At 41.9% G+C, this 27,481-nt stretch overlaps 1 protein-coding gene across 3 annotated transcripts in view; it reads left to right on the forward strand.

The window, feature by feature from the left end:
- Positions 1–19,142: 19,142 nt before the first annotated feature.
- The window catches only part of OTUD4 (OTU deubiquitinase 4), a 29,247-nt gene continuing 20,908 nt past the window's right edge, over positions 19,143–27,481 (forward strand). For 2 of the 3 annotated variants that reach the window (XM_048508903.1, XM_048508904.1), the window contains exons 1-4: positions 19,143–19,756; positions 22,583–22,666; positions 25,146–25,196; positions 25,945–25,991. In XM_048508903.1, coding sequence (XP_048364860.1) covers positions 19,589–19,756; positions 22,583–22,666; positions 25,146–25,196; positions 25,945–25,991 — 350 coding nt within the window. In that variant the 5' untranslated portion in view covers positions 19,143–19,588. Of the gene's footprint in view, positions 19,757–20,337; positions 20,382–22,582; positions 22,667–25,145; positions 25,197–25,944; positions 25,992–27,481 lie in introns of those variants that run through there. The other variant, XM_048508905.1, reaches the window with a different exon arrangement.

The following is a 27,481-nucleotide window of genomic DNA, read 5'->3' on the forward strand; positions in this document are numbered from 1 at the left end:
CCTATCCTCCATGAACCCATCTAATCCCCTCTTAAAACTATCAATGCCCGTGGCCATTACAACATCCTCTGGAAGTTAATTCCACATTTTCTCATTCAGTAAAGAAGCATTTCTTTTTGTCTGTCCTGAAGCTACTGCCTGTCAGTTTTATTGGATGCTCTTAAGTTTTAGTATTTGGGGAGCGGGAATTTTCTTGGTAAACTCCCTCCATCCCATGCATGTTTTTGTAAACCTTTATCATGTGTCTCTCCCCCACCCCCCAGTTTTCCTTCAAGACCACACAACTACATTTTCCAATGTCATTGGTGCCAATGTGCACTGACTGCTGACTCCTCCCCAGACTATGCTCTGTTCCACAGAAAGATGATAGTTCAGTCAGTTGAGGTTCAGTGGTTGAGAAAATTGTATGCTTCCACATTAGAATATAGTCTCAAACAAATATGAAAATTATTCATTTTTACGCATTGCCTTTGTCAAAACCGTTATGCTGTGCATTATTGAACATGGTACTTTGATACAAGAGCATTTATGCCAAAATGTATTTTAACTTTCAAATGGATGTAGTGGAGCTGGACTAAGTAGGCACTAGGACCTAGGCAGAACATTCTCCAACAAACAAGGTCTGGCATGTTTTGTTCTGTGGCAGAGGAATATACAACCCACTATCATCCTTCTGTGGAACAGAGTCTATCAACCTGTCTTAACAATGTGTGATGTCTACAACCTTTGCACCATGCAGGCAAGTCATCATGCGGTCAAAAATGCTTAAAAATTGAATCGCCTATTACCAAAAGCCTACCTTCCCTCAAACCGAGAGGGGTATTCTCGGTACAAGAGGATACTGGTTGATCACTTAAGGAAATGGTCCCTTCTGAGTGATCACATTCCTCATACTTATACTGACACTCTCGGACCTCGAGATCCTCACTCTCCACAACAGAAGAAGAGCTGTCCATGCAGAAGTGGGGCAGTTCTGGTAAGGTCCTGAAGGTCTTGTTCCCAAACATCTCTCTTGGCCTCAGCTTCTGCAGGTCTGCAACCCTAGTCTCAAGGGGAGGAGCCTCCTCCTTGACATCCGAGAGCTCCATATAGTGAGCACGTATCCATGATTTCCATCCAGGAGTAGATAATCAAACATTTGGCACTACCTGCAAAACACTAAATAACTTCTGTTCCTCTTCTAGTTTCATAATTGGGTAGTTGCTTAAAAGTGATTTAGAGTAAAATAGGATGCTTACCTAAACTTGAACAGATTTCTGTAGCAACAAGGATACAGCATCCCACTTCTCTCCTGGCTGATGTGAAGCTTATATAACCCTTCTCAAGAAACTCAAGAGGGTTCTCTCCTGCTCCACGTTGAGTTCCTGTGATTGACTCCCCTGTTAGAAGCCCTGTTTAAAGCATTGTTCGTAAGACCCAGGAGAACAAAAATGGACCAAGCCACAATAGGAATAATGGCAATATTCTATCGCACAGATTATTCCTGGATTCTGTGACTGGTGTAAATCTATACATGTCCATATATGATTCTATCACCTCTAGGTTTGTACTGTCATCCAACTATTTCCCTTTCAAGACTTTCCTGTCTATTCTGAGGTATTCTAAGAACTACATTCTTTAAAGTTGTGATCATTTGAACCAGCTATCCTTCCCGTACAAACATAGTATACACACAATTTCCAAACTTTTGCTGTTTTTGTGAGACATAAGAACATAAGATAAGAAAGAGCCTGTTGGATCAGACCAGAGTCCATCTAGTCCAGCACTCTGCTACTCGCAGTGGCCCACCAGGTGCCTTTGGGAGACATTACACTTCATGCAAAAATCTATACAGAGTGGGAGAGAACAATGATTTATGACACACAATGGGCCAGTTAATGAGCAGAAGACACAAGATTTAATATGGGACCAACAAGACAGAATTCCGAATCTAAGCAAGCATTCAAAAAACACAATTGCATCATTTATTTTAATACAATTAATGCAAGCTGCTCTGTTAAGCCCACCCATAAGACAGCACTGGCAATGCTGTTCCAGCTATGCTGCTGGAAATGTTCATCCCTTGGTCACAAGTCCAACTGGGCTTATTCATGGATAGATTTAAATAAGGAAATGATTATGCATTTCCAGAATCTCTGTTGAGTAAACACCACTCCCAATGTTTTTATGGAATGTCTGTCTGGAAAATGAGAAAAGGAACAGAAATAGAGAGAGATTTCTATCCTTAGCCCAAAACTGAAACATAGCCTCTTGTGTCAGTCATGTGAGCTCTAGCTGAAGCAATGGCAGAGGCATTTATCACGTTTTAGATGTCCAACCTAAAAATAGTCCCAAGTCTGGGTTCCAGAGAAGGAATTGGTTGTGCCTAGGAAGTATGCATTTCTTACCCTGAAAACTTCAAACAAAATCCATGATCTTGCATGCTGCTGAATCTTATGCAAAGAAATAAATGCCTTGTTGTAAGTTAACAATACAACCATTTGGCGAATATAAAAGAATTGCTAGCTACAGGCTGATCTCCACGGCACTAAACCTTTCATATGCTCAGCAGTGTCTTGTGGCTTACAGATGTGATCCCAATAATAGCAAGTGAGCTCATCCTTGGTGCAGAAGAATATTCATTAGGGAGAGAATGGTGTAACTGATACTATCATTACATCACCTTTTCCTGTGCCTTATTCTCATTGCAGCTTGTAAGGAAAACACACCGCAGTGCTAAGTTATTTCATTGCCTTCTGCAGAATGTAGGTATTAATATTGAGTTTCTTGGAATTGCATTTTTTCATTAAAGATTTCGTGTAACAATAGCTAACAAAACACACAATGCTAGAACGCTGTTTCTGCACCCCCACTCCCCAAAGGTATGCTTTGCATATATTTGAAGCATGGTTTTTCTCAATCAGACTACAAGAATGCTTAAGTGGGTAAACCTTTTCATGCCTTAAACATTTTATATTTTATTAAAAGCTCAATAAAACAGTTCTGAAACAGCATCAGCTATTGTGGTGTGTTTACTCATCAGGTGATTATAATAAAATAGATACCCACCAGAACCACACCAAAATCTATTAGCAGTTCTTGCAGAAACATGCTGGTCATGTTTCCAGGGCTAGACCAATTTTTCTAGGATGCAGCATGACAAGCTACAGAGACCTACAAAACCTGTTTGATTAGAAATCACGGCAGGCCACTTGCTTGTAATCTTCATTACTGTGCTCGTTATTTAAAACACTCCTAAAATCTCCATTAAATATCTGTTGCTTATCTCTTCATATGGGAGCTGACCATCAGTTCTTTTTAAAGTAATCCTCTCCTATTTCCTTCCAATGTTACAGTTCACTTTTGTACATCATAAACTGTGGCCAATTATACACTGGTATCCTCTCCTACAATGAAAGTAGATTCTCTTCAGGCAGAGTTTCTGTTACCCCTCTGCTCACACTCATCATGCTGCAGATCCAACACTCTCCGTGGTTTGTGAGAGTGAGCAAAGAGCAACCTTTTCCCTGGCTTTTCCGGGAAAACGAAACAGACAGTTACTCTTTCCTTGGGCTTTTTGGCCTCCCCCTCCCCGCACACTTGGCTTCCGCCTTTGCCGATGATCAGGAAGGTGTTTTTTTTTATTTTAAGCATATGGACTGTATTAGATCTATTGAAATAATCCTAGATCTAATATGAGAAGCAATTATTTTGATAGATCTTGAGCCCTTCGGGGATAGGCGGCCTATAAGTTTAATAAAATAAAATAAAATAAATAGATCTAATATGGTTTATGTGCTTAATGTTTTTTTTAACTGTCCTGAACACTGGCAAAGATGGAAGCAGAGCAGGGGAGGTTTCGGGGCGGGGGAAAGTTTATCAACCAGTTATAAAGTGAAAAGGAGAAAAGAACCATTCAGAAGACTGTACATAAATTCTGTTTTCATGTGACAGACACAATGCGTAAACATAGAGTTCTTGAAGGCAAACTGACCTTCCTCTTTGACAGGCCACCAAAAATAACAGTGGCCAATCACTTGCCTATCATACTTTCTGTATGAAATGGTTTTAAGACACTCATTTACAAAGGATGTTATTGTGGCTTGTGTGGTCACAAAGTCCAGAGTCTGTAAATGTGAGCTAACATCATAAGCTGAAGTACTATGTTGGAATAAAAATAGAGATTGATAGGAAGTCAAGAACAGATATGGTCCTGAGCAGAACTAGCTATGAACTTTTTTGCCTGAAGCCAAACTGAGAGAAAGTGACATTAAAGCTCTTCAGGAGGCCAGCTTTGACACAAATGGGGCAGAAATTTTTGCTTAAGAATATGTATGTTTATATATAATGAGTTATACCAGACAAAAACTGTTACAGATGATAGTGCGTACATGCAACCCTTCTCTTGTACTAAGCAAAACGATATGGTGCTTGTAGAGAAAATTAAGATTCTTTATCTCCTATAAACAGTTATTTATATGGAGACTTTGAATGCACATGAAGGGGAGTACAGTGTACTTCATTCATGCTGAGCCATCAAATATCTCCTGAGACTGGGTGAGAGCTCTATGAGTATTAGTTTGCTGCAGAACCAAGCTATGATACTGAATATGAAGGAGAAAGAAGAGAAGTTAGCAGGCTATAGTTTGACAGGCAAGTGATTGGCCACTTTAATTTTGGGTGGTGAATTTGCAAGTAAATCAGCAGGACAACAATGGCTGATTCCAATGCTGAAGTCAGTGGTCCAATAAATGGAGTGAGACGTAGTGCTATATTTCAGCATTGCTGTAAATCACTCTGCATGTTGGTATGGGGCAACTGACTCCACTGCTTCACTTTTGAAAAAGGGACTGGTTAAAACAAACTTGCTGTAATGTAAAATATTCATAGGATTTGATGTAGTTGAGTCTGGAGAGTTGGTGTCTGGAGAGTTGGTGTTTAGAACGTTGGAGGAGAATCTGGGAAATCCACTCTGATATGGAAGTTTGCCCGGTGACATTGAGCCAATCAAGCATTCTCAACCTAAATTACATCACAGGGTTGTTGCAAGAATACAATGGAGGAGAGGAGAGCAATGTATACAGCTTTGGGTCCCCTCTGGGAAGGAATTGGGGGGGGGGGGGTAGAAAAGAAATAAATATAAAATAAAAAAATTATTCATGAAAGGGCAATCTCTGTTTACTAGCTTTACAAATGACCTCCTTCTTATGGAATTGAAACCGTCCAGAATTAGTCTGTCAACTGTAATTACTGAGTAAGCCAAAGTGGCTTTATAGTTAAGAGTGGCAGACTCTAATCTGGAGAACCAGGTTAAAGTCTCCACACCTCCACATGAAGCCTGCTGCGTGACTGTGGGCCAGCCACGGTTCTCTCAGAACTTTCCCCCAGAGAAGCAGGCAATGGCAAACCACCTCTGAAAGTGTCTTGCCGTTAAAACTCTTAGTGATCTCCATATGTCACCTGTGACTTGATGGCACAAGCACACACGGACATAAACAACTATTGAGTAGAAGGCAGAAGAAAAGAGGAAAGAGTTTTTCTAAAAGAGAAAAAGCAATTACTTAGAGAAGCTTGAGATGCTCACCTGTTTCTAGATTACTAGTAGCAATCCTAAGCAAGCCTACTCAGAAACAAGCCCCATGTTATTTAATGGGATTTACTCTCAGGAGAGTGTATTTAGGATTGTGTCTAATTCTGCTTATACTGGCATCTTATCTAGTTACCATTATCTGGGTAATATGTTATCTGTTTAAAAGATATGGCAAAAAGTATCAGCAATAGCTCTCTTAAAGGAAAGTTAAATCATGTAGCACCATCCCTAGAATTTCTTTTTGCTCAGGAATATGGGCAATGTAATGGGAAACACTCCCAGGACAGAATTTAAAATTTTCAGTCTTCAGACCACCTGTCTGTTTCCACAGCTGCGTGAAACTTGTGAATTCTGGGCCTTATCTAAGCAAGCCAAATTTACACTTGGTATTGGACTGCACATTTAAAAAGATTAAATATTTAAAAGGTTTTACCATTTCACTTTGTAAAATCAATAGAATTATAGTGCGAAAAGCAAAATACAGGGGAGTAGCTGCTATTGCATTTTAAAATTGCATAGCTGATTAATTCAGAGGAGTTTACAATTGTGGTAACAAATAAATATTAAAGGGCAGTCTAGATCCCATCCAAAGCCTGAGGTGGTGGGACTTGATGCCACTACTTAGCTGTCTCACTGCCTCGCCACCTCCAGAGGGCTTTCAGCTGGTGCAGGGAGATGAGAAAAACAATAAACCTCCCTGGCTGACTGAAAGCCCTCAAGGGCTGAATTGACTTGTACCACCCTTTTGGGAGGCATAAGTCTGGGGCGCTGGCTGTGGCACCCGCAGCCCAAAAGCCCAGGTAGAAGCCCACTTTTGTTGGCTTCTCTCTGTGTGCATTTTTACAGGAATGGTATAATATTTTTTCAGTACACCAACCAGTTGTTTTAAATACCCCTTTATGATATTCCTAGCTTGAAATATTCCAGAAGCCAATTTGACTAGCTGTTTTTGTCAACTGCCATTTTTCTGGTCATTAAGTTATATTCCATCCACACAGACTGCAAAGGACTATGGTAGACTGCCTTTTCTGGGTTTTTTCCCCTTTCTCTTTCCTTGTGGCATGTGGATATTGACACGAGTTGACAGCGTAGGCGCAACTGAGCATACACAGAGTGCGGCAATAACCACTGGAGCCATGGAGTTCACGCAAAGAAAGAATGTATTGGCATTGATACAATATATATAGTTTAAACGGACAGAGCCTTCGGCTTAGGTCCTGTCCCCAGCAAGGAACATGCTTAACTGAGTTAGCTTACTTATATACACTATGATACATTAATTAGCTTCCATGGCTAGTATACAGTCAAAGGTCACATGACTCTCATATATATAGCTGATGCAATCATGCTTAGTCATTCCCTTTGGCTGACTGGCTAACAGGTGACTGTAGTTAGTCCTTCAGCAGTCCATTAAGGGTAATCAAGGGTTTTGCCATGCAGCTGTTATACTTTCAGCTCCCTGGACACCCTTCTCTAGTGATGCTTGGCAAACCTACATCACATTTTTTTTGTTTATCAGCATTAACAGTTACATTTACACATATATCAATTCGACCACTGTATAGTTTTCTACATTCCAAAAACATGGCTGACTTTAACACTTCAGAGATGCATCTGTTATACCCAACATGTCTCTGCCTCTTTCCATAGTTCTTCTTTTATAGGAGGTTAATGGCTTGGTCAGGATGTTCTGCCTTATTGTCCTGTGAAGGTAGGGAAGCTTCTGCCTCTATGAGTCCTGTTTTGAATCATTTGGTTCTGATGTTTTGATAGCGTATCTCCTATATACTTTTGTTCTGGTCTTAAATAGATTCGCCACTTTTAAGTGAGACTGTATACAAACTTCTTGTGAGTCATTGAATAATATGCTTGGTTTTGGTACCTTGAGACCTAAGTCTTTAGCTAATTCAGACACCCATTGCATGTCTAAAGCTAACAACTATTCACAGCGCCTTGTATCTTCGGCTCCTCACAAACTGCTTTTGTGCTACTAGTTTTTGCTTAAAATGATGCCCATAAAATGGGTACACCCATGAGGAAGTTATCACACATTACCCGGTACAGCAGACATATTGTTCTCTTCATCTCAAGCAAAACTGCTATCAGCATATCCAGCAATGTTGGTAGTTTGGTCTGGACACAGCAGTAAACCTTTAGACATACACGGTTGCATTACATTTCTAGCACCCTCTTTACCCCAGTCCAGTCTGTTTCAGTTGGTTGTTGGCATCAGCCTACTGAGTACGCTTGACAGCATGTGAAATATCTGGTCTGGCTAATGGAAGCAATATACCGTGCAAAGACCCGGATTACACTTCTGTAGAGACCGGAGTCATCACATTCTGTGTCCTGTCTAGTTCTTGGAAACCTACTACCAAGTGGGAGTTTACTCTGCTGAGTGAGTTAACCATTTGTGTTTTCTCCAAGAGCTTCTTTATTTTACCCTCTTGGTGCAGTAAGTAATAAACCCTCAGCAGTTTCAGTACCTAATGGTCTCCAGTACCTCTTAGGGTAAGATTTTATTTCACCTAGACTAACACGACTTTAATGTATAGTTTACTTTTAAAAAGTCTGGAAACACCTTTTGTTCAGTTCCTTTTCTCGGTTTCTGTTATTAGGATTATGATGTCACTGTCAACTCCACACTACTAGGAACGTTTCAGCACCTGGTTTCCCTGTTTTATATACACAGGAATCAGTGGCACAACTTTGAAAACCCTCTTTCACCAACAGGTCATCTAAATGGTTTCTCCACATATGTGCTGATTGTTTTAAACCATAAAGAGCACGTTTCAGTAACCAAACCTTATTCCTAAGGCGAGCTGGATTAATAATTAATTAGACCAACTGCATCAGGAGGCCCCTGAAGATAGTTTTATTCAGGACTGCATTTGGCTAATTTAGGTTTTATTTAACAGCAGTCTTAATTAAGATTTTCAATTGCAGTATTTAGTGTTTTTTATCATCATTGTTTTGTTTAAGCCACCTTGAGTTCTGCAAGATAGAAAGGCATCTAATAAATGTTTCAAACAATTTTTTTAAAAAGTAAACAATATTTTTGTCCTACAAATGCCTCTAGTTTAACGCATTTTCCAGCTATATCTTTCCCGTTGTAGCACACTATAATCCTGGTGATGCAGTCTGACATCTCATGGAAGGAAGTTACTGTATATACTCGCGTATAAGTCGATTCGCATATAAGTCGAGGCACCTAATTTTACCACAAAAAACTGGGAAAACTTATTGACTCACGTATAAGTCGAGGGTGGGAAATGCAGCAGCTGCTGGTAAATTTCAAAAATAAAAATAGATGCCAATAAAATTACATCAATTGAGGCATCAGTCGGGTTAAATGTTTTTGAATATTTATTTCAAAGAAAAACAGTAAACTGGCTCTGTAAGTGGAAAAGAGGGTCAACAAGAACAATATGGTATCAACAATAACTTTCTAAAAGTACAAAACCTTTAGCTCAACCAGCAAACCACAAGCTAAACACAAGAGTTACAAATCCTCCAAAACTGGATTCCTCATCATCATTTGTATAAGTCTCAAATGTAACTCCAACTTAGATTTTAAAGAGGGGATATTATCAGAAATGGAAAAAATCTACTATTAGCTTCCCATTGGTAAACAATGGGGATGTGGCATCCCCTTTAAATACCAACTTTGGGATCCCCCTGACCCAAACTCTTCACCAAACCTGGTTGGAGTATCATAGCAGATTCTCCTGATGAGACCAGCCAGGTTTGGTGAAAAGTTTGGTTCAGAGGGTCCAAAGTTATGGACTCCTCAAAAAAGGGTAGCCCCATCTACTACATTAATAGAAGGCCTCCCATTGAAAACAATGGTGGGAATGGGGGGCACTCTCCCATTTGGGGGGGGTCCATAACTTTGGACCCCCTGAACCAAACTTTACCAAACTTGGCTGGTATCATCAGGAGTGTCTTCTGAGGGTAACCTGAAATGTTGGTGCCGCTAGCATAAAAACTGCGCCCCCTGCTGGCCGGCAAAGTAAAAACACACAAAAATTTTTAATGACCCGCATATGAGTCGAGGGGAGCTTTTTCAGCATTAAAAATGTGCTGAAAAATTCGACTTATACATGAGTATATACGGTACCTCAACAGAGGAAATAATTGTTGGGAGTCTTTCAGACTGCAGATTCCAGCTATAGACCAGCAAGTACCCCACACTTCTATGGAGAAAACTGATATCCCTTTTACATTTCCGTTCAAGAAGAGTTACATCATTCTATACCTATTGACTTCAATGGACTTAGTAGTGTGTAATGCCATTTTGGACACCACTGTTAGCTCCCATATCCATCCCATATCCATCCACCCTTTTCTGATTAGCACTAATTAGCCACCAGTAACCACAGCGCATAGCCACATTTTCTTTTCCACATAGTTTTTCAACCTGAAGGGGCAGAACAGTAACACTTCCATCCAAAGCCAGAAGTGGTCCCGCCACCTCCAAGAGGGATTTATGGAGGTGCGAGGAGCAAAACCCCCCCAACCCCCTCCCCACTTTGCCAGAAAGCCCCATAGAGCTTATGGGACTTTTGCCACCCGAAGATTGGCATAAATCCGAGGGCCAGGGTGCCATGCTGCCAGCCCAAAACCCTGGGAGGGAACCGACTAATGTTGGCTCTGTCCCCAGGAATGCCCTGGCTGCCACTCCCTCCCAATGCTGGTGCTTATTTGGGATGCCAGGTTTCGTTGTGGTGGGGCTGAGGGGTGGGCAGCCACTGGCATATCTGCTTCCTCTGTGGGGCAAGTGCTCTTGGGAGGGCAAATGCTCCACTGCAAGGTCACATTGCTCCTTCAAGCCCCCTCCCCCTATTGATGGGGCTGCAAATGTGCTTGATATAAATTGTAAAAAAAAACCCAGACTCCAAGACACCTAAGAGATGTTTAGCATCTTATACAATTGTTGACACTGACAGAATTCTCCTCTGTTACATGTAACTACAATCATAAAACCACTTGGATGACATAAGAAAGAAGACACTAGATATCCTGCCTTTTTATTTTCTGTCTCCTTGCCTGGCTCCCTCTCCTCTTTCCTAGAGTTGTCTTATTTACAGCCCCTGGTTTTTACCCATAACTGTTCTTAATCACTGCTCCCAGACATTGTAGTAGATAAGAATATTTTGTCATAATTATTCTTTTAATTGTTGGAAGCAGTTTAGCAGAGGGTAGCGTGCCAAATCCTGTCTATTTTAGTGGCTTTTGGAAGATCTGCACCCATATCTCCTGCGTTCAAGACCAACATTCTTTAGATGGTAATCTCTACTTCAAATAGAGAATGAATAATCCACAGACTTGTCTCCTCCCACTCTACCATCTCTCAGGCTAAACCACATGTGATGTAACCTGAATTTGTGCATAATTCTTCAGAACTAAGTCCCACTGTGCATAATAGGGCTCCGTAGCTATAACCTGTTTTTGGGTACCCCTTCAAAATCCAGTCCTGACATTACCACCGTGGGAACAGCAACTAACCCCTGACTGGAATTCACATTCAACAAAAAACAATAGAGCATAAATGAACATTGCAATACAGATGTGCAATAGGAAGCCTGCCTCCTCATTCAAATTGACCTTGGATTGGGGGATGACCTATTTCTGCAAATGTCAAAAGGAAGATGTCAAGATAAAGCAAATATTTTGCACTGCTGTGCTTCTTTTCCTCCTTCATAACGCTTATTTTCATTTGATATAGGATATAGTTTTTATTTCTACTAAAAATGTTAGAGGAGTTTGTAGAAACGATGCCAAATTAGGAACTCCTGTTTTTCTCGTCTCCTAAATAAATCATTGTCAAAACAGCTCCGATAGTTCATCATTGATTTTGTGATAGATTCATAGAGTTTTGAGCACAATATATGAAATTAAGCCAGACTGAATTGCATGCAATGGGAACAATGCAAAGAATATTTCATATTTCATTTGGCCCATTTACCCTTCTCTGGGCGAAACCTAATCTCCTCCGGGGAAGGTGAAGAGACAAAATTGTCTGTTGTGTTTGTGTTTGTGATGTTCTCATAGTTAAGACATGTAACTGCAATTTTAGAGTCACTGGAGTCTCCCTCAAAACTCTTGATGTTCACAAATGTATAGAAAAAAATGTAGGAAGGAATAACATCATAACAATGAAAGTCATGGAGAGTAGAGGAAGAAGAGAAATATCCCACAACACTGGGTATACAGGTAATTAATTTATGCCATTTATACCCCATGTTTATCCCCAATGGAGACTTTCCAAGTAGCTTATATTGTTCTTCTGACCTCCATTTTATCCTCACCACAACTCTATGAGATAGGGTAGACTGAATGCATATGACCGGCCCAAGGTCAGATAGTGAGCCAAGTCTCCGAGATCCTAGTTTGATACCCTAGTCCAGGGGTAGGGAACCTGCGGCTCTCCAGATGTTCAGGAACTACAATTCCCATCAGCCCCTACCAGCATGGCTAATTGGCCATGCTGACAGAGGCTGATGGGAATTGTAGTTCCTGAACATCTGGAGAGCCGCAGGTTCCCTACCCCTGCCCTAGTCACTGCACCTATACTGGCTCTCAGGTAATCTGAGTGGATGAAAAGAAATGTGATAGCACAGCAGATAATTATGTGAGAAAGACTTAGACACAGATGATGCCAGTGATTTCTCACAGAAGCTATCTTGGGAAATGCAACAGTTTAAAAGAGGATGAAGTAGCTTTCAAGTTGTTAAAACGCTTATTTTGCATATGATACAATTATAAATGATTTTTGAGACCAATAGTCACAATTCTTTGAAAAATAAGAAACAGAACGAGACCCAATAAAAGGTAATCCCTTATTTACATCTCAAATCCTTATACTTAAAAGCGAATGACTGATGTCTAGCGGCCAACTTGTTTAGAAGAAAGGGTGTTTTCCAGTGTACCATCAGGCATTCAGAAGATTATATTTGTGTGAGGGTAATCCCAGAGACAGTTTATGGCAACATCTGGGGGGTTTTGTAGGAAGAAATTAATAAAGCCGGTGTGGTGTCAGAGTTCAAGTGCTGGGCTAGGGTCTGGGAGACCCATGTTCAAATGCCCTCTGCCATATGCGCTGGGTGGCCTTGGGCCAATCTCTCCATCTCAGCTTAATCTACTTTACAAGGTTGTTGTGAAAATAAAATTGAAGATTGAAGAACAATTCAGACTGCCCTGAACACCTCAGAGGAAGTGAGAATGTGCTGCTACTTTATTGGTAGTTAATTAGCATCTGCCAATGTAGCATATTAATAGTTTCCTCAAGGTACGCTGAATAATTTAATTTCAGTTAAAAAATTACAATCTACCACACTAATGTTTCACACCAGTCCTCTACACAGGACATATCCCTGCTGGAAACAACACAAGTAGAGCGAGGAAAAAAAATACATGTTAGCCCTGCACCTGTGAAATAATTGTGACTACAGAAAGCCACCAGAGATACGTCACCCGAAAAGGGCTACTGTATTAAATACTGTATCACATCCAAATTTCATATTCACAATTTGGGTGTAGCACATGTCTCATATGTATTTCTGGCATCAGAGTTATGACTCAAGTATTTAAGATGAGTAAATCACAGACACTGGGAGGCTGAAGGGCAACACTATTAGCATGTACAAATTATAGTCACGGAACAATTCAAAATCACAGCCAAACCTCGCCAAGGTCACAGCCAGGGAGCTCCTGATTACATCAAGCCAGTGATAAAAGAAGAATGAGACATGAGTCAACAACAACAACCCCAGCTAAGAAACCCTCCTCTAGCAGTAGGTGTCTTCATTTCCCAGGCATCTGACAATGAAATGAATGAAATGAAAATGTCTTCATTTCCCAGGCATCTGACATAGAGAAAAGGGGAAAAAATGCTTCTCCACTCCCTTGTGAGTGCAGCTATTTTTAAACTGCACTAGTCACTAGTAACAATAAGTGTTGGTGCTGCAGGGCTGGTGAAAGAAAGCTGCATGTGGGTACAATATGAGAGTGATTCTGGCCAGATTTTGATAGAAACATAAACCAATTTTGAGGAGTGAACAAAAGTTGATGCAGTGATGTTATCATCAGCTTCCACGTGCATTATAAACATATACTAAAACTGAGATCTGATGATTTCAACAGAAATTCTACTTAAGTGCATTAATCATTTTAGCCACGTAGCCCAATTGTGTTTCGTCATAACCAGATCCCACTGTGTTTTTAGAATATTTCTCCACTGTTTGCACAAGTAAAGTACTTCCAATAACAGTGGCGTAGGAGCAGCAGTGACGTAGGAGGTTAAGAGCTCGTGTGTCTAATCTGGAGGAACCGGGTTTGATTCCCAGCTCTGCCACCTGAGCTGTGGAGGCTTATCTGAGGAATTCAGATTAGCCTGTGCACTCCCACACACACCAGCTGGGTGACCTTGGGCTAGTCACAGCTTCTCAGAGCTCTCTCAGCCCTACCTACCTCACAGGGGGAAGGGCAAGGAGATTGTAAGCCCCTTTGAGTCTCCTGCAGGAGAGAAAGGGGGGGATATAAATCCAAACTAAAAGAAAGAAATAACACCACTGTCTGCATTTAAACATCAAAAACTGGGGAAAAAAAACACCCACTACTTGGTTTTGCTCACTTACTAAATACACTCAGTGGACACCAGGAAAAGGGGGAGGCAGACACCACATTGGGTACCCCTCACTGAGTGCTTCTAATTTACTCATTTTTAAAAATTTAGGCCAGAAGTTAGATGCCAATAAAATAATATCAATGAAACAGTAGGATAACAATAGTACAATGCACAGCTTCAGGAAAGGTCTTTCATAAACACACACAAAACCTGACTTTTTAACATCAGATCCATTTAGTTAAGGGCTGCCTGTAGACACTAAGGTATCTTGAGAGAGAGAGAAGCCCTCCCCTTTAGGCATTTGAAAGGGTTAAGTATTTTGCCTATATGTCTAAGGATTTATCGCCATCTAGAGGCTCAATAAATTGTAGAACTGTTATAAAGTCAGAAGGTGCTGTGTTAGTCTGCTGCAGCAGCAATAAACAGCAGCCTAGTGGCACTTCAAAGGCTAACAAGATTTTATTCAAGCATAATTTTTTGTGGGCTGGAGGCCATTTTGTCAGCATTTGAATCACAGGTGATTTCTTGTTATGCAAGACACCTGCAGTCAGAGAACTAACAGCACAGCCTTGAATTTATGTTTATAAGGAAGTGCCTTTAGTAGATCATTTCAAAAGAAACATTATGCACCAGAGTATGTTTTGGTGTCCTGGAAACTATTGAGGAGAATACTTCTTCCAATATTTAACAACTATTACGGAGACTGGAAACAGCACACATCTTTTGCATCAGAACCTTGCATCCAACTGGCCTCAACCAAAATATGGACTTTTCTTGTTTTCTGTAACCACTAATTATCTGTATCTAGTGACCTCACTGTACAACCATGTATATATTTCTGATATGCACACTGTCTGTCAAGGCCATTTTGCAACAGCCTGCGTTTTCAGAGCAGACTGCAGTCCCTGTCAGTAATTGCTCTTTTTGAGCAGGCTTTTTGAACATGTTTTACGTGGCTTTATTTTGATAATAATTGACTGATAAAGTATGTTTATTGTACATTTCAAATCATTCTAACAAACTTTTGTACATTTTGGAAGCACAGGCATATAGATATTATGTAAGTGCCTTGAGAATATGTGTTTATTTGACTACATGATTGTACAAATTATGTCTCACTGTATGATTCTCTGATTTATTATATTTGCAAGTTCCACTAACCTTGAAGTTTGTTCGAGACTGGTGCACATACGGGTTCTGGTTAGCTTAGTGGATATTTTGTACTGCACAGGATTTTTATCTGTGTTATTAGGGTCTGTTTTTCAGATACTTTGTGGCACTTTTGTAATGTTTGTAGTTTTGGACATGTATTATATTCATTTGAAAGTAGACAGCAATTGCTGCGAGACTTCTTCCATGTAATTTCAGAACTTCAGAACTCTCTCCGTCTCACCTACCTCACAAGGTGTCTGTTGTGGGAAGAGGAAGAGAAAGGAGTTTTTAAGCTGCTTTGAGACTCCTTGCAGGAGAGAAATACGGGCTATAAATCCAAACTCTTCTTCATTCTCCCCCAGAGAAAAGCTGTATTTCCACTATCTCATGCAAACTATTTGCATAATTTATCTTATCTTTCTCAATCCTGACATTTTAAGCAGCACTTTTGCCTAATTCTGCATCTGCTAGTCAGTGAAAGGGATCACTGGAAAATGTACCCAGGCATCCCTCTGACAGGTCTGTAGACTTTCAACATAGTGGCTTCCCAATGGCAAGTCCACTAGCCCAGTCTTGTCTACTCTGACTGGCATCTGCACTCCTGAGTCTCAGGGTGAGGATCCCAGCCCTGTGCAGATGATGTTTTTAACTGTGGTTGCCATGGATTGAAGGCAAAGTATGCCAGAAAAAAAAAGAAAAGGTTTTACTGGTGTGATTGCCCTTTCCTAATCATACAGCTGTATCTTCAATGTATTTCATTTATCTTTAAAACATATGAATGGAATGTTGACTGGAGTGGACCATAGGTAGTAGCGTGTTTAGTTTGGAAGCAAAGCAGGTTACATCAGGCCAGGGGCAGGCCTTATCTGGCATCTCATGCTTAGCAAAGTTGTCTTCATTTGCAGATCTTGCAAAGTGCTTTCCTCTGATCCAGCAAGCTCTGCTCTTGAGCAGCTTTTGTCTGTTTAGCACATTGTTTATCCCACACATTTCCCAAGAAGATAGCTTTGGGAAGGTAACCATGTTGGTTTACACTAGAAGAGCTAAAGGTGACTGAACTCAAATCTAACTGCCCTTCCTTTTTTATTACCACAACAACCCTATACGGGAGGCTAGGTTGAGAGAATTCCATCCCCACCCTAGCTTGTGCCCCCCCCCCTGACCCAGTCCAGTGGCGCCTGGGGAGAGAGTGCCCCTGCTCCAAGATTCACCTCTGCTAGCCCTCAACTGCCTTTCTGCACTTATAAGCCATGGTGGTCACTCCAACAGCACCATCCCGAATCAACAGCAGCAGATTCTGGAGTGGGCTGGATGCACTTCATGCCCCTTGCAGCAGGGAAAGGGCGCAAGGAGGACAGTACAGATGCAGAGTCCACACTGTGCTGCTCCTTTGAGCAACCCCGGTACGAGGGTCATCTTGTACAGGGTGTATGTACGTAGATGTGTGCATGAGCCTTTTGCCATCATTAGGGAATTTTTCCCATGTACCCTGGGAGGTACATGTACCCCAGGTTGGGAACTGCTGACCTAACCTGATGTCACGGGCCTGCACAATTGGGCATCTCCCAAGCCTATAGACCTCCTGGTATTTATTTATTTATTAATTATTTGACTTATAGGCCGCCTCACCCCCGAAGGGCTTGAGGTGGCTCACAACATGGCTGTTATTCAGCAATCATATAACATAGCCCTTAACCTATTACCAGTTTAAAATCAGAATTTAAATTTAGCATTTAAAATTTACAATTTAAGCAGCAGTTTCATACAATCGGTGCCCGATCCAAAGGCTAAAAAGAAAGGGAGGGAAGCGGGAGGGCCTGTGGTGGTATCCGAAAATCAGGCCCAACCGAGATGGAAAAGGATGGACACTGGCAGCCTCAGCTGCCATTGCAGCTTCAGTGGGTATGTGGAGACAATGGAGAAACATGGCCTTTTAGTAATTCTGCTTTGCCTCTTCCTTTGTTTTCAGATCGAATATTGTAAAACTTGTTCAAGAGAATTAACTTCAACAAATATTTTCAAGTTATCTATGGCATAGCCTGCAAAACAAGACTTACAGGCAGCTAAACAGTCATCTGCCACCAGAATAACAAGTAGAAACAATATGCAACCAGTCAAAATACTCAAACGTGCAGCAGCACCACCCACTGGTAAAGTCTGCTTGTATAACCTTTGTAATAGATATGCTTTGGGAGAATGGAGGCTAGACCAGGGATCCCAATGTGTCACCTGCCAACATTTTTTCAGGTGCCCACCAAGTATTTATTAGAAAGTGGGAAGGGCTAGGTAGGGTTTTTGCCCAGAAGGACTTCTGATTTGCGACTAGATATTTGATTGGCTGTAAGATATTTTAAAAGTTGTGTCAGCAGGACCTGCCACTACAGCACAAGGATCTTCACTGAGAAACTGAAGGTAAGTGTATGCAAGAAAATAGTTTTAAACAATATATTCATTTTTAAAAGCATTCATAGCTTCTGCTTGAAATGTTGCAGATGTACTCTTAGACCTATGTATGACATCACTTCCTCACATTTTTTGGTTAGTTCTGCCTCTTGTGGCTACCACCCTGTGTCATAATTCCAAAGGCAGCCACAGGTTCAAAGAGGTTGGGATTCCTCTACCCTAGATCATTAGATCCAGTTTTGGATTTAGACCAAGTCTTAAAGACACATTAATAAACCTAAGTATAAACACTATCCCCCCAAAAAAGTATTTTAGAAGTATCCCTTATTATCCGGGTTTCCAAATAATTCTGTTCATATTCTTGTTGTTAGGCTCCAAAGGTTTAGAGGTCCAAAGTGCCTCCAGATCTAAACTTTCTGAGCATAACAGCATCCTTATATGTTCTGTTGCGCTATTCACTGTTACTGTACATTTGAGTTTCTCCTACAAAATGAAGCAGCTTCAAATGTTTGTGATCTTAAGTGTTAAGTGATTGTGATTTTAAGAAATTTAACAAAGGCTTGAAAGTGTGAGGCTAGAAGGCTGGCTAACCTTTTCCTTGATCTTGAGATCCCCACAAGTCTGAAGCTTGAATCTGAGGCAAATTCAGCTGCCTCTTAAGATTTACACCAGGATGCAAAACTAAACCTGTTTCCAGCAAGTCTGGGTTCATACAAGCAGGGGAATGAGGCAGTGAAGCAGAAGGCACCATTTTAAATGGCATGTAGAGGGTAACACTTTGGAATGTTCCTCTGTATCAAAACTCCTTGTGTGTGAATGCACATGTGCCATCAAGTCACAGCTAACTTGTCGCAATCCCAAAAGGTTTTCAAGACAAAAGACGTTCAGAAGTGGTTTGCCGTTGCCTGCCTATCACAACTCTAGCAGTCCTTGGAGGTTGCCCATCCAAATTCTAATTTCTGTACCATTTATTTGTTTCAGCACTCTTTCAAATTTGTGCAATCCAAACGGTATTGTATTGTTTACTGGATGTCCCATCCTGTTGCTCGTATGAGACTTGCACTGTATAATATTCTTGGGAGTCTCAGTGAGAAAGGCACTTCCAATGACTTAAATAAACGCCTAAATGAGACTCCCAGAGTTGAAGGTATGTGCGGCTGCTTGCAGGCGGACTCAGCATACAGATGCTGCTGACCTTGAAAGGGAAGCGCATACATTTAGACATACTTTTTAAAAAGTTCCGCATAGTTGCTATGCAAACAGCGCACTGACTACACACCCCTTCGGCACGTTGAAACGCAGGGCGCAATACTGGGGAGGGGACATTTCCTGCCAACCCTTTCTTCTCCTCCCCTCCCAGAACTCTCACTTCCTGTGGCCGCCCAACTACAACTCCCAGGAGCACTTTGGCGGTCGGCTTGGTCTGAAAGTGAAAACAAACTTTCGGATGCCCGTTTCAGTGGAAACAACCACGTTTCGTTTCTCTTTTGTTTCCGCCCGGTGCGCAAAAGCAGACGTCAAGAAGACACCGCATTGGGAAGGAAGAAGCGCTGAGGCTTCGCGGAAGCAGGAGCTCTAGCCAGGCCAAACGACAGCACCCGCTACCGGCTCGTGGGGTAAAAGTGGAGCCTCTTGCAGGAATCCCACATGCGACCTGCAAGCGCGAGTTCGGTTCCCGCTGCGCCAGCCGCCACCGCCTGGGTCGTTGCATCCCCGCCTCTCCCCCGGGAGCTCATTCGAGTGGTTTCCTTCACCTTCCCCCTCTGTCTTTTGAACACCATGTGGGGCTAGTGGAAGAGATGCGCTTTCTTGCCAACCTGAAGCAATAAATAAACATGGAGGCTGCTGCGAAGCCAGGCGGCGGAGAGGAGCAGCACTACCCGTGCGACGGCGCGGAGCCTCCCGCCAACTCGGCTATGGACACCTCCTTGCGATCTCAGGGATTGTACCGCAAGCGGGTGGCGAAGGACGGATCCTGCCTCTTCCGAGCTGTGGCGGAGCAGGTAACTCGTGCTTTTAAGCAAAGGAGAGTGAAGGGGGGGGGGGGAGGTGTTCCACCATGCGCCCTTGGGGGGAATAAAGGTAGGGAAACAGACAGCGTGCAAAGCGCCCTATAGCAAGAAGTTGCGCGACGGGGCAGAGGCCCTCTTGCTTCGGAACCCCATCCCCCTCCGGATTTTGCCCGCCGGGGGCTCCCTGTGTCTCAAGGTGCAAGGGATTTGGCAAGGCGATTTCGGAAGTTTCCTGATGTTTTGCTTTAAAGCGATGCCTTTTGCTGTGCCAAACCCTAACGCAGGCAGTTAGGGTGTAGTCACCTTGGAGAAGAGGCCGACCCGGGGAAGAGACTCGGCGTGGAAACCAACCTCTCCAGCCCTTCCCAATGTTAGTTTCTTGCAGGAACTTGCGGGGCTGGGCTTCTGCTAGACACATTTTTCTGGTTTCTAGGGAAACAAAGCTCCCTCCGTCCGTCTGATATTGTTCCGCTTGCTTTGGCGTCCGAAGCGACCTGGCTCCCATTTTGGGTCCGCCTCGCTTGCCTGTGCGCCGCTTGTTGGCGCGACTGTTTCCACGGATCGCATTCGGGGAGTGCAGAAACGGGCTTTTTAAAGCTGGTGGAGGAAGGAGAAAGTAAGACGGAGGTTACAAGGGAGGAGTGGTGCGCATTACGCACTGGTCTACTCTGAAGCCCTGAGCACAGGAAACTCTACACTGGGCTTCATTTGGCCAGCGCACTTGTAGAGCGTGGAGTTGAAGCTGCAGTTAGAACCGGGTCGAGAGGACAGGGCCGGCGGAATGAATGCCCCGAGGGCTGCCTTGAAGTTCGGGCTTTGCTTCCTGTAGCTTGAATGACTCAGCGCCTCCGCAGATCCCGAATGTGCGAACTGCACGTGGTGCCTGGATACTTGTCAGGGGGGTTGTATGTAGTTGATTATGATGCATTCTTAACTCAAAGTAGTTGTTACAAGATATATCTCACCAGCCTGCTATATGTTACCACTGTTGTATTGAGACATTCTTTCCTTGATCTTTGCTTTATGGCTTCACACTCTGAGTAGATAACTAGGCTTAGCCCTGGCACTTTTAGTTTCTTGGGAAACACGAAACGGGATTTTTCCATTGTCCTGTGGGGGCAGGAGGCCAGGTGGCTTTATCTATCTATTGCTGACCTTGGGATGCCTCAGCTCTGAAATAACTCTTTTCACATTCTTTGTGGAAAGGGGGGGGGGATTAACTTCCGAATAAAGGTTCTCCAGAACTGGCTTTGGCAAGCTGGGTGCTTCGATGCCTATCAATAAACACTGCTGATCAACAATATAGAGTCTGTTTATTGTTTCAAGGTTAAAGATCTAACAATACTTTGACTTAAATGGCAGGAGCTTGACGATGTCAATTATTTCGCTTTGGTCAGCTGGCCGAGTGATTCTTAGAAAACAAACTTGAATCCTCAAACTTTTTGCTGAGGCCTAGGTTATGGTAAGCTTAAGAGGCCGAACACTTTTTGGGATCCCTGGTAGTAGCTCATGGAGAGATTTCTTAAGGATTTCCACATGGAGTGTCCATTCTCCCTCATCTGCAGCGTGGAATAATACTCACCCAACTTTGAAGGTTGTTGTAAGGATGGCAGGAAGATATGTGTCAAGTGTTTTGCTGATTCTATAATGCATAGAGATTAAAAATGAAGTAAATTCTGGGTTTGGCTGCAAAAACTACGCTGGTACTGTTAAAAATACTGCACAGATAAGGGATAGGTGCAGAAAATGATGTACATCAGAAATAGTACCATTAATCATAAAAACTCAAAACACAGATTCTCAGAGGTGTAGCTCCAAAGGGGGTGCGTGACACACCGGGCACATGCCCCTGTGGGGGTGTGGCAAGGGTGTTACAGGGGCAGAGGACTCACCCATGCACTGGGCGCTTTTCCCCCTTGCTACGCCTCTGCAGATTCTCCCAAGTATGCACAACAAATCACATTTAAATCAGGCTTGAAAAAGGAAATGCAGCTAATAAGAACTTGAAACGCAGATTCTCCCAAGTATTCACAATAAATCAAATATTAAATACTCCTGTAAATAAGATTCATTCCTTTGGTCAAAAGTACTCTTGCTGTATCTTAACCATGGAGTCTCTCATCCTGAGTAAAGAGCAAGCACAAGCCCATCGAAGGTGTGCCAGGGCAAGTGGAAAACCTGGAAAACTTACCAGGCTGTTCTTCAAGTCTGTTCTTCAGTCAACGGGGGAACACTATCACTTTTTATAAAGAAAAACCTCAAAATCACTAGAGATGTTATTATTTAGAAACAGTTTGGTTGCCATTGCTGAGTGTTTTGAAGTTAAAGTGTTTTGATGGGAGAGACTGCTGTTAAGCTAGAGCAAGACTACTTTTGAGTAAAGGGTTGAGTCTCATTTAAATGGGTATTTAATATTTGATTTATTGTGAATTCTTGGGAGAATATTTGCTTTGAGTTCTTATGTTTAGTGATGCTATTGTTGATGATATGATAACTAATGCAAATGTTAATGTTGTTTTGCCATCAGTGCTAACCTTTGAACTCTACTTTGAATGCCATTCAGCCCATTAGAATTGGAGTGTTAAAAGTGTCTCCATTCCCAGTGCTGGGCTGTGTTTCACTCTTGCAAGCATAGTTGCCCACTGATTTATCACTGATAAGATGTATTTGGCTGAGCAGATGCATGTATGTACATGACCAAGTATGAAGCTCAGTAGCATCCTTGCCTTTTATTATGCGTCCGTGTGTAGCTTTTGAAACTTTGTGTTTGAAGCAATTGCCCTGACACTCTTCCTATATTTTTACAATCTCCTCCAGGTTTTCCACTCCCAGTCTCAGCATATTGCCATTAGGATGTCTTGCATAAACTATCTGCGGAAAAACAGAGAGAAGTTTGAAGCAGTAAGTAAGCACTGTTGCCTTATGAATGGTCATCATGGCCCAGGCTAATTCTTACTATAATGCTTTGCGAATGTGATAGGTCCCTGCTTTCGCTTATCTCCTGTTCTTCCACTAGTTGCTGACTGAGGGCAAAGTTAAAATTAATGGATTATTTCACTGCCCTGGGTTAAGTCACTGTTGGCCTCTGATATCTTAAAAGACCTCTTTTGTTGAGGGGAGGAGAAATGGTGCCTTCTGTTTCCAGATCATGGAAGTATCTACATGGAAGTATCACAGCATGGAAGTGCTGTGGTGGTTTCAGAGCGGCTGTTGCCTTCATTCTACATCTTCCCTACTCCACATCTGTTCTCTTGCTTCTTTGGGGCTCTCCAGTCTCATTGCATCAGTTGTTTGCTGTCCTTTTTTTCTTTCGGTATGAGTTTTTGGCTTTGTTAGTATTGGTCACTCTAATAATGCTTCCACAGGATGGCTTCTTATCCACCCACTGTGACACTGCCATCAAGCAACTTGCTTGTGTGTTTTCCTTCTTGCTTGGCATTTCCTTTTTCAAGCTGAATTTAAATGTGAAACTAGCTGAGGTAGAAGCAGGTCTCTCTGTCCCTCATGGGACTTGGTACTTGCCACACAGTCTCATTCACACTGAGTTGCCACCCATTCACGTATGTATTGAAGTCAGGTCTGGGGCATGCACCTCCAAGCTGACGGGGTGTGTGTGTGATAGAATGGATTGTATGTACCACTTTAGAGACCAGATGGGGGATCACATTTTGGAAGGTTCCCAGATGTATTAGAAACTTTCTGCAAATGATAAACACAAGAGATGAGGAGAGAAGCGAAGCTTTTCTTCTTGCTGTGGTAGTTTGCTATTTACATGCAGTTCTTATATAATGGAGAATTCAGAACTAAAATCGACTGCCTGCAGTGGTTGTGTGCTCTACCTTGTTCTCCTGCATGCATAAACTAAGCAATTGACCCTGCTGTGGAAGTGACTGGAAGTTGTGTTTGCGTAACTTTGCAATGGAGAGCTGCATGTTGTACATGTGTGTTTGTTTATTTAGTGGACACATCACTGGAATGTACCACTGGGATTTGCTTAAGTTCCAAGACCTGACCTAAGCTTGGCTCATAAGCCCAGGGCTCTTTTGCCCAGTCTGATCCATGTCAGCCAGTTGCCCATTTGCAGTTGCATGAGGGTGCACATATCAGGCAGGTGGGGCTTGATATGCCCTAGATACGTCGACTTTCTAGCAGCCATTTCCCCAGTCCTAGTGGCATTATCCTAAGCTACAGTGATTTCTGGAGATTGCTGCTGACAAGCTGTGGCAGTATTTGGGATACAGCCAGACTACACATCATGTGTGTTTGGCTATGATTCAGCCTTGGTCCATAATAGGATGGCCCTCAGAGGTTCTGTAACATTGTTTACACATTGAGTTGAAGTCTAGAGACTAGAACCCACTATGAATGACATTATTACGTGAATATATTTCAGCACGTTGAGAGAGGAAGTGGCCATCAGCATGCCTGCCTTGCCCATTTCACCCCACCAATGCATAATGGCTGACTCATTAGTATGGGGCACTGCCTTATGATGTGGAATGTTGCTTTCTCTAGTGTTCCTTAGTGATCATCTTCCTCCCTACCGGGTAAGCAGAAGGGAAGTCCATTCAAATTGGGAGTTAGATTAGGATTTCCAGGTCAGGGTGGAGCCCATATGCACAGACTACCTGAGCATGGAGATTCTGAACTTATGACTCCACAATCATATATAGCCAGAGGGTGGGGCCAGCATGCCTGTGCCCATTTCCCCTGTATGCAAATTGACTGTTAATGCATGTAATTTATTCTGTAGAATAATTGCATTATATTTATTTTTGCCATTCAGATGTGGCTGAGTTGAGAGAAAAGGTTAGGAACAGTGTGCCAATGTGTTTTTGTGCAGCACTGATAATGCTGCAATTTATTCTTTGCATGAGAGAGAAATTTTTTACTGTGGCAGGTGATTTTTCTAACCGTGAATATAGGTGCTAAGAGGAAGAACTGTGATCCAGGAGATTCCTGGTTCAAGTTATGCCGCTGCTGCAAACTCACAAGATCATCTGTGTGAAGCCCTTTGACCACTGAGTGCCATATAAATGCAACATAGCCACAAAATTATGCTGAAGTGAATAAGTTATTGAAGACTTGGATCTGTAGGCAGTGCTTATTTTGTGCTGGGGCTCAACTGGGTCTTAGCCCTGATATTCGCTTTTGATGGCAGGACACACCTCTGAAATATATGATGTAGGAAAATAAGGCTCAGAGCGCATCACTTGGTGAGAAGAAAGAAAGTCCCTCGAATTGGAGGTTAGATTAGGATTTACAGATCAGGTGTTGGTTGTGGGCATACTTGAACTGTGACTTGTCTCATTGTGGACATTAAGCACAGTCCTTGTGTCACAATGCTCCTAATAAAAACTTTTCTTGTTATGCTTTAAAGTTTATAGAGGGACCGTTTGAAGAATATTTGAAAAGTCTTGAAAATCCACAGGTATGTATTGTTGGATTAAGTTTATGAACACTTCAAGAGATACCTGTAGTAATTTGGTATAGTCTGTGTGGTTTGTAGCTTGGCAAAAAGACTTCTGACAGTTGAACCTGAAACCTGTACGAGTATGTCTGGCATTTTTCTGCTACTCATGAGTTGCTGTCTAAGTCCTGCTGAAAATGATATTCTGTATGGGGGGGAAGGGGGGTGATGACAGAATTGGTAAAAAGATCTATAGGCAATAGCTACAAGTTTTTATTGTGAGCTACAAATAACTTTGAAGTCTCTGCAAGGTGGAATGTGGGGATTCTATTTCCTCTCCTGTACTAGTTGTTCCTGCTTATGGAAAACAAAAAGGGAGAGACGGAAATGGTTCTAAAAAGTAGTAATTTTTTTATTGCATGTGAATTGCCCAATGCATTTTAGTGGCATTGTTGCTGTATCTTGCTGTAGGCCACTGATTAAAAGAGTTCTTTCAAATATATTTTAAGAGAGCTAGACACATCCAGATCCTTTACTGCTATGAAAGATGGGCATTGGGAACACACATTATGTGAGAGATGATAATATTGGTGATATGGGTAGTTTGTGTATGCAGATGTGTGTTGCTGAGGAACCATCATTCATGCTTGTGAACAATAATGGAGATGTTAGTTGGGCTGTATTTGTTGTGCTGCATGTTAGTTGTGCTGCATTTGTTCTTGCATAGCAATTTATTTTACTGCATGTCTTTTTCTTCCTTTTGATGCAGGAATGGGTCGGACAAGTGGAAATAAGTGCCCTTTCTCTTATGTACAAGTAAGAAATCTTTGATATATTCACAAGAGTCAATGTGAAGGTGAACTTGAGCTTGCTAAAAAAACAGAACTCATGAATGGTAGACCAATATGGAGGCCCCCACAGGAAAAATCTGCTTTGAAGGATGAAATTTTAATCCCAACTCTGTCTGTATATATTTGGAAGAAAGTTGTTCCAAAGAAATTAGACCTTCCCTCCAACAATCTAACTGCTGTTTTTGTTTTTAAAAAACACAGCAGTTAGATTGTTGGAGAGAAGGTCTAATTCTAGTCTGTTAAACTACCACTGAAAATATATAATCTGTAAAAAGTATATTTGACACTAACTGGGTATACTTGATGTGTTAATATATTTAGGTACAATAGCATGGTTTATCATGTTTTCTGAACTTTGGGCTGACACATTATCCAGGCTAGCAGAATGGGGCATAGGGGTCTTTTCAGATTTAGGTTGAATAATATTCCTAGTATTGAGTGATGATGATGTACAGTCTGGCTCAGATGGCATAAGCACATGCTTATCTGTATTACAGCAGCTACCAGGACTAATTGTTGTTATCTTCTGGTCTTGTTTGAGAGGCTAGTGCTGACCTTCAAAGCCCTTTATGGCCTTTTGTCTATGTGCATCAGACAGTGTGTCTAAACATTCCTCACTTCCTTTGATAACTGTTTTGATAGGCCCTAAATTATAATGCCTTCTTTAAGGAAGTCAACCCTGAGTTTAACATGAAGATGGTGGGCAAAGAATTGGCAAAATAGAGATCCACAGCCCTTGTGTGTATAAATCTGATGTAAACATCAGTTCACTTTGCCCAAGCTGCCACACAGGTTAAACAAGACCCTAACCACCCTCTTTGTCTTGCCAGTGCTTGTTTGTGTGTGTGTATTTTGAGGATGAGGAGAGAATAGCAGGGCCATTGGCCTATCACAGTGAAGGCTATGGGATACAGTAGTTGTTCATACATGAACATCCTGGGGGAAGGGTTTTGTGTGCTCTTGGGAACAGTGTGAGATTTTACTTCGGGGGTGGGAGACTCCAAATGGAAGTAAATAGTGGAATCCCCCCTTCATTTTTGTAGAAATATCCTTCTCCTTGCTGAAGAAGTCTTAGGATCCAGTACATGCTGCAGTAAACATTTTTTTAAAATGATTGGATGTTTGGAAATATAAAAATATGAAAGCCGATTATTCAAGAATTGTAGGATTTATACAGAAGGATAGATAGGGGTTTAGTAGAAATATAGGCATGGAAATATAGATGAGCTAGACGTGAAGGGCTGGTAGACATTGCCAAGTCATACTTCTTGGCATGGGCTACTGGCAAAATGGTACAAGAATTTGGTAGATGCCTGTGTTAGACCCCAATGGCTCAGTCTAAACAATTTTCCAAGGACCGTCATAAATGCTTGCACCCATTTTCCTTTCCTTTATCACTGCTAATTTGTTATTTAAAGTCAACGTTTTAAATAATTTTTTCCCCTTGTGTGTTCT

The sequence above is a fragment of the Sphaerodactylus townsendi genome, linkage group LG10, assembly GCF_021028975.2.
Source record: "Sphaerodactylus townsendi isolate TG3544 linkage group LG10, MPM_Stown_v2.3, whole genome shotgun sequence".
NCBI lineage: Eukaryota > Metazoa > Chordata > Lepidosauria > Squamata > Sphaerodactylidae > Sphaerodactylus > Sphaerodactylus townsendi.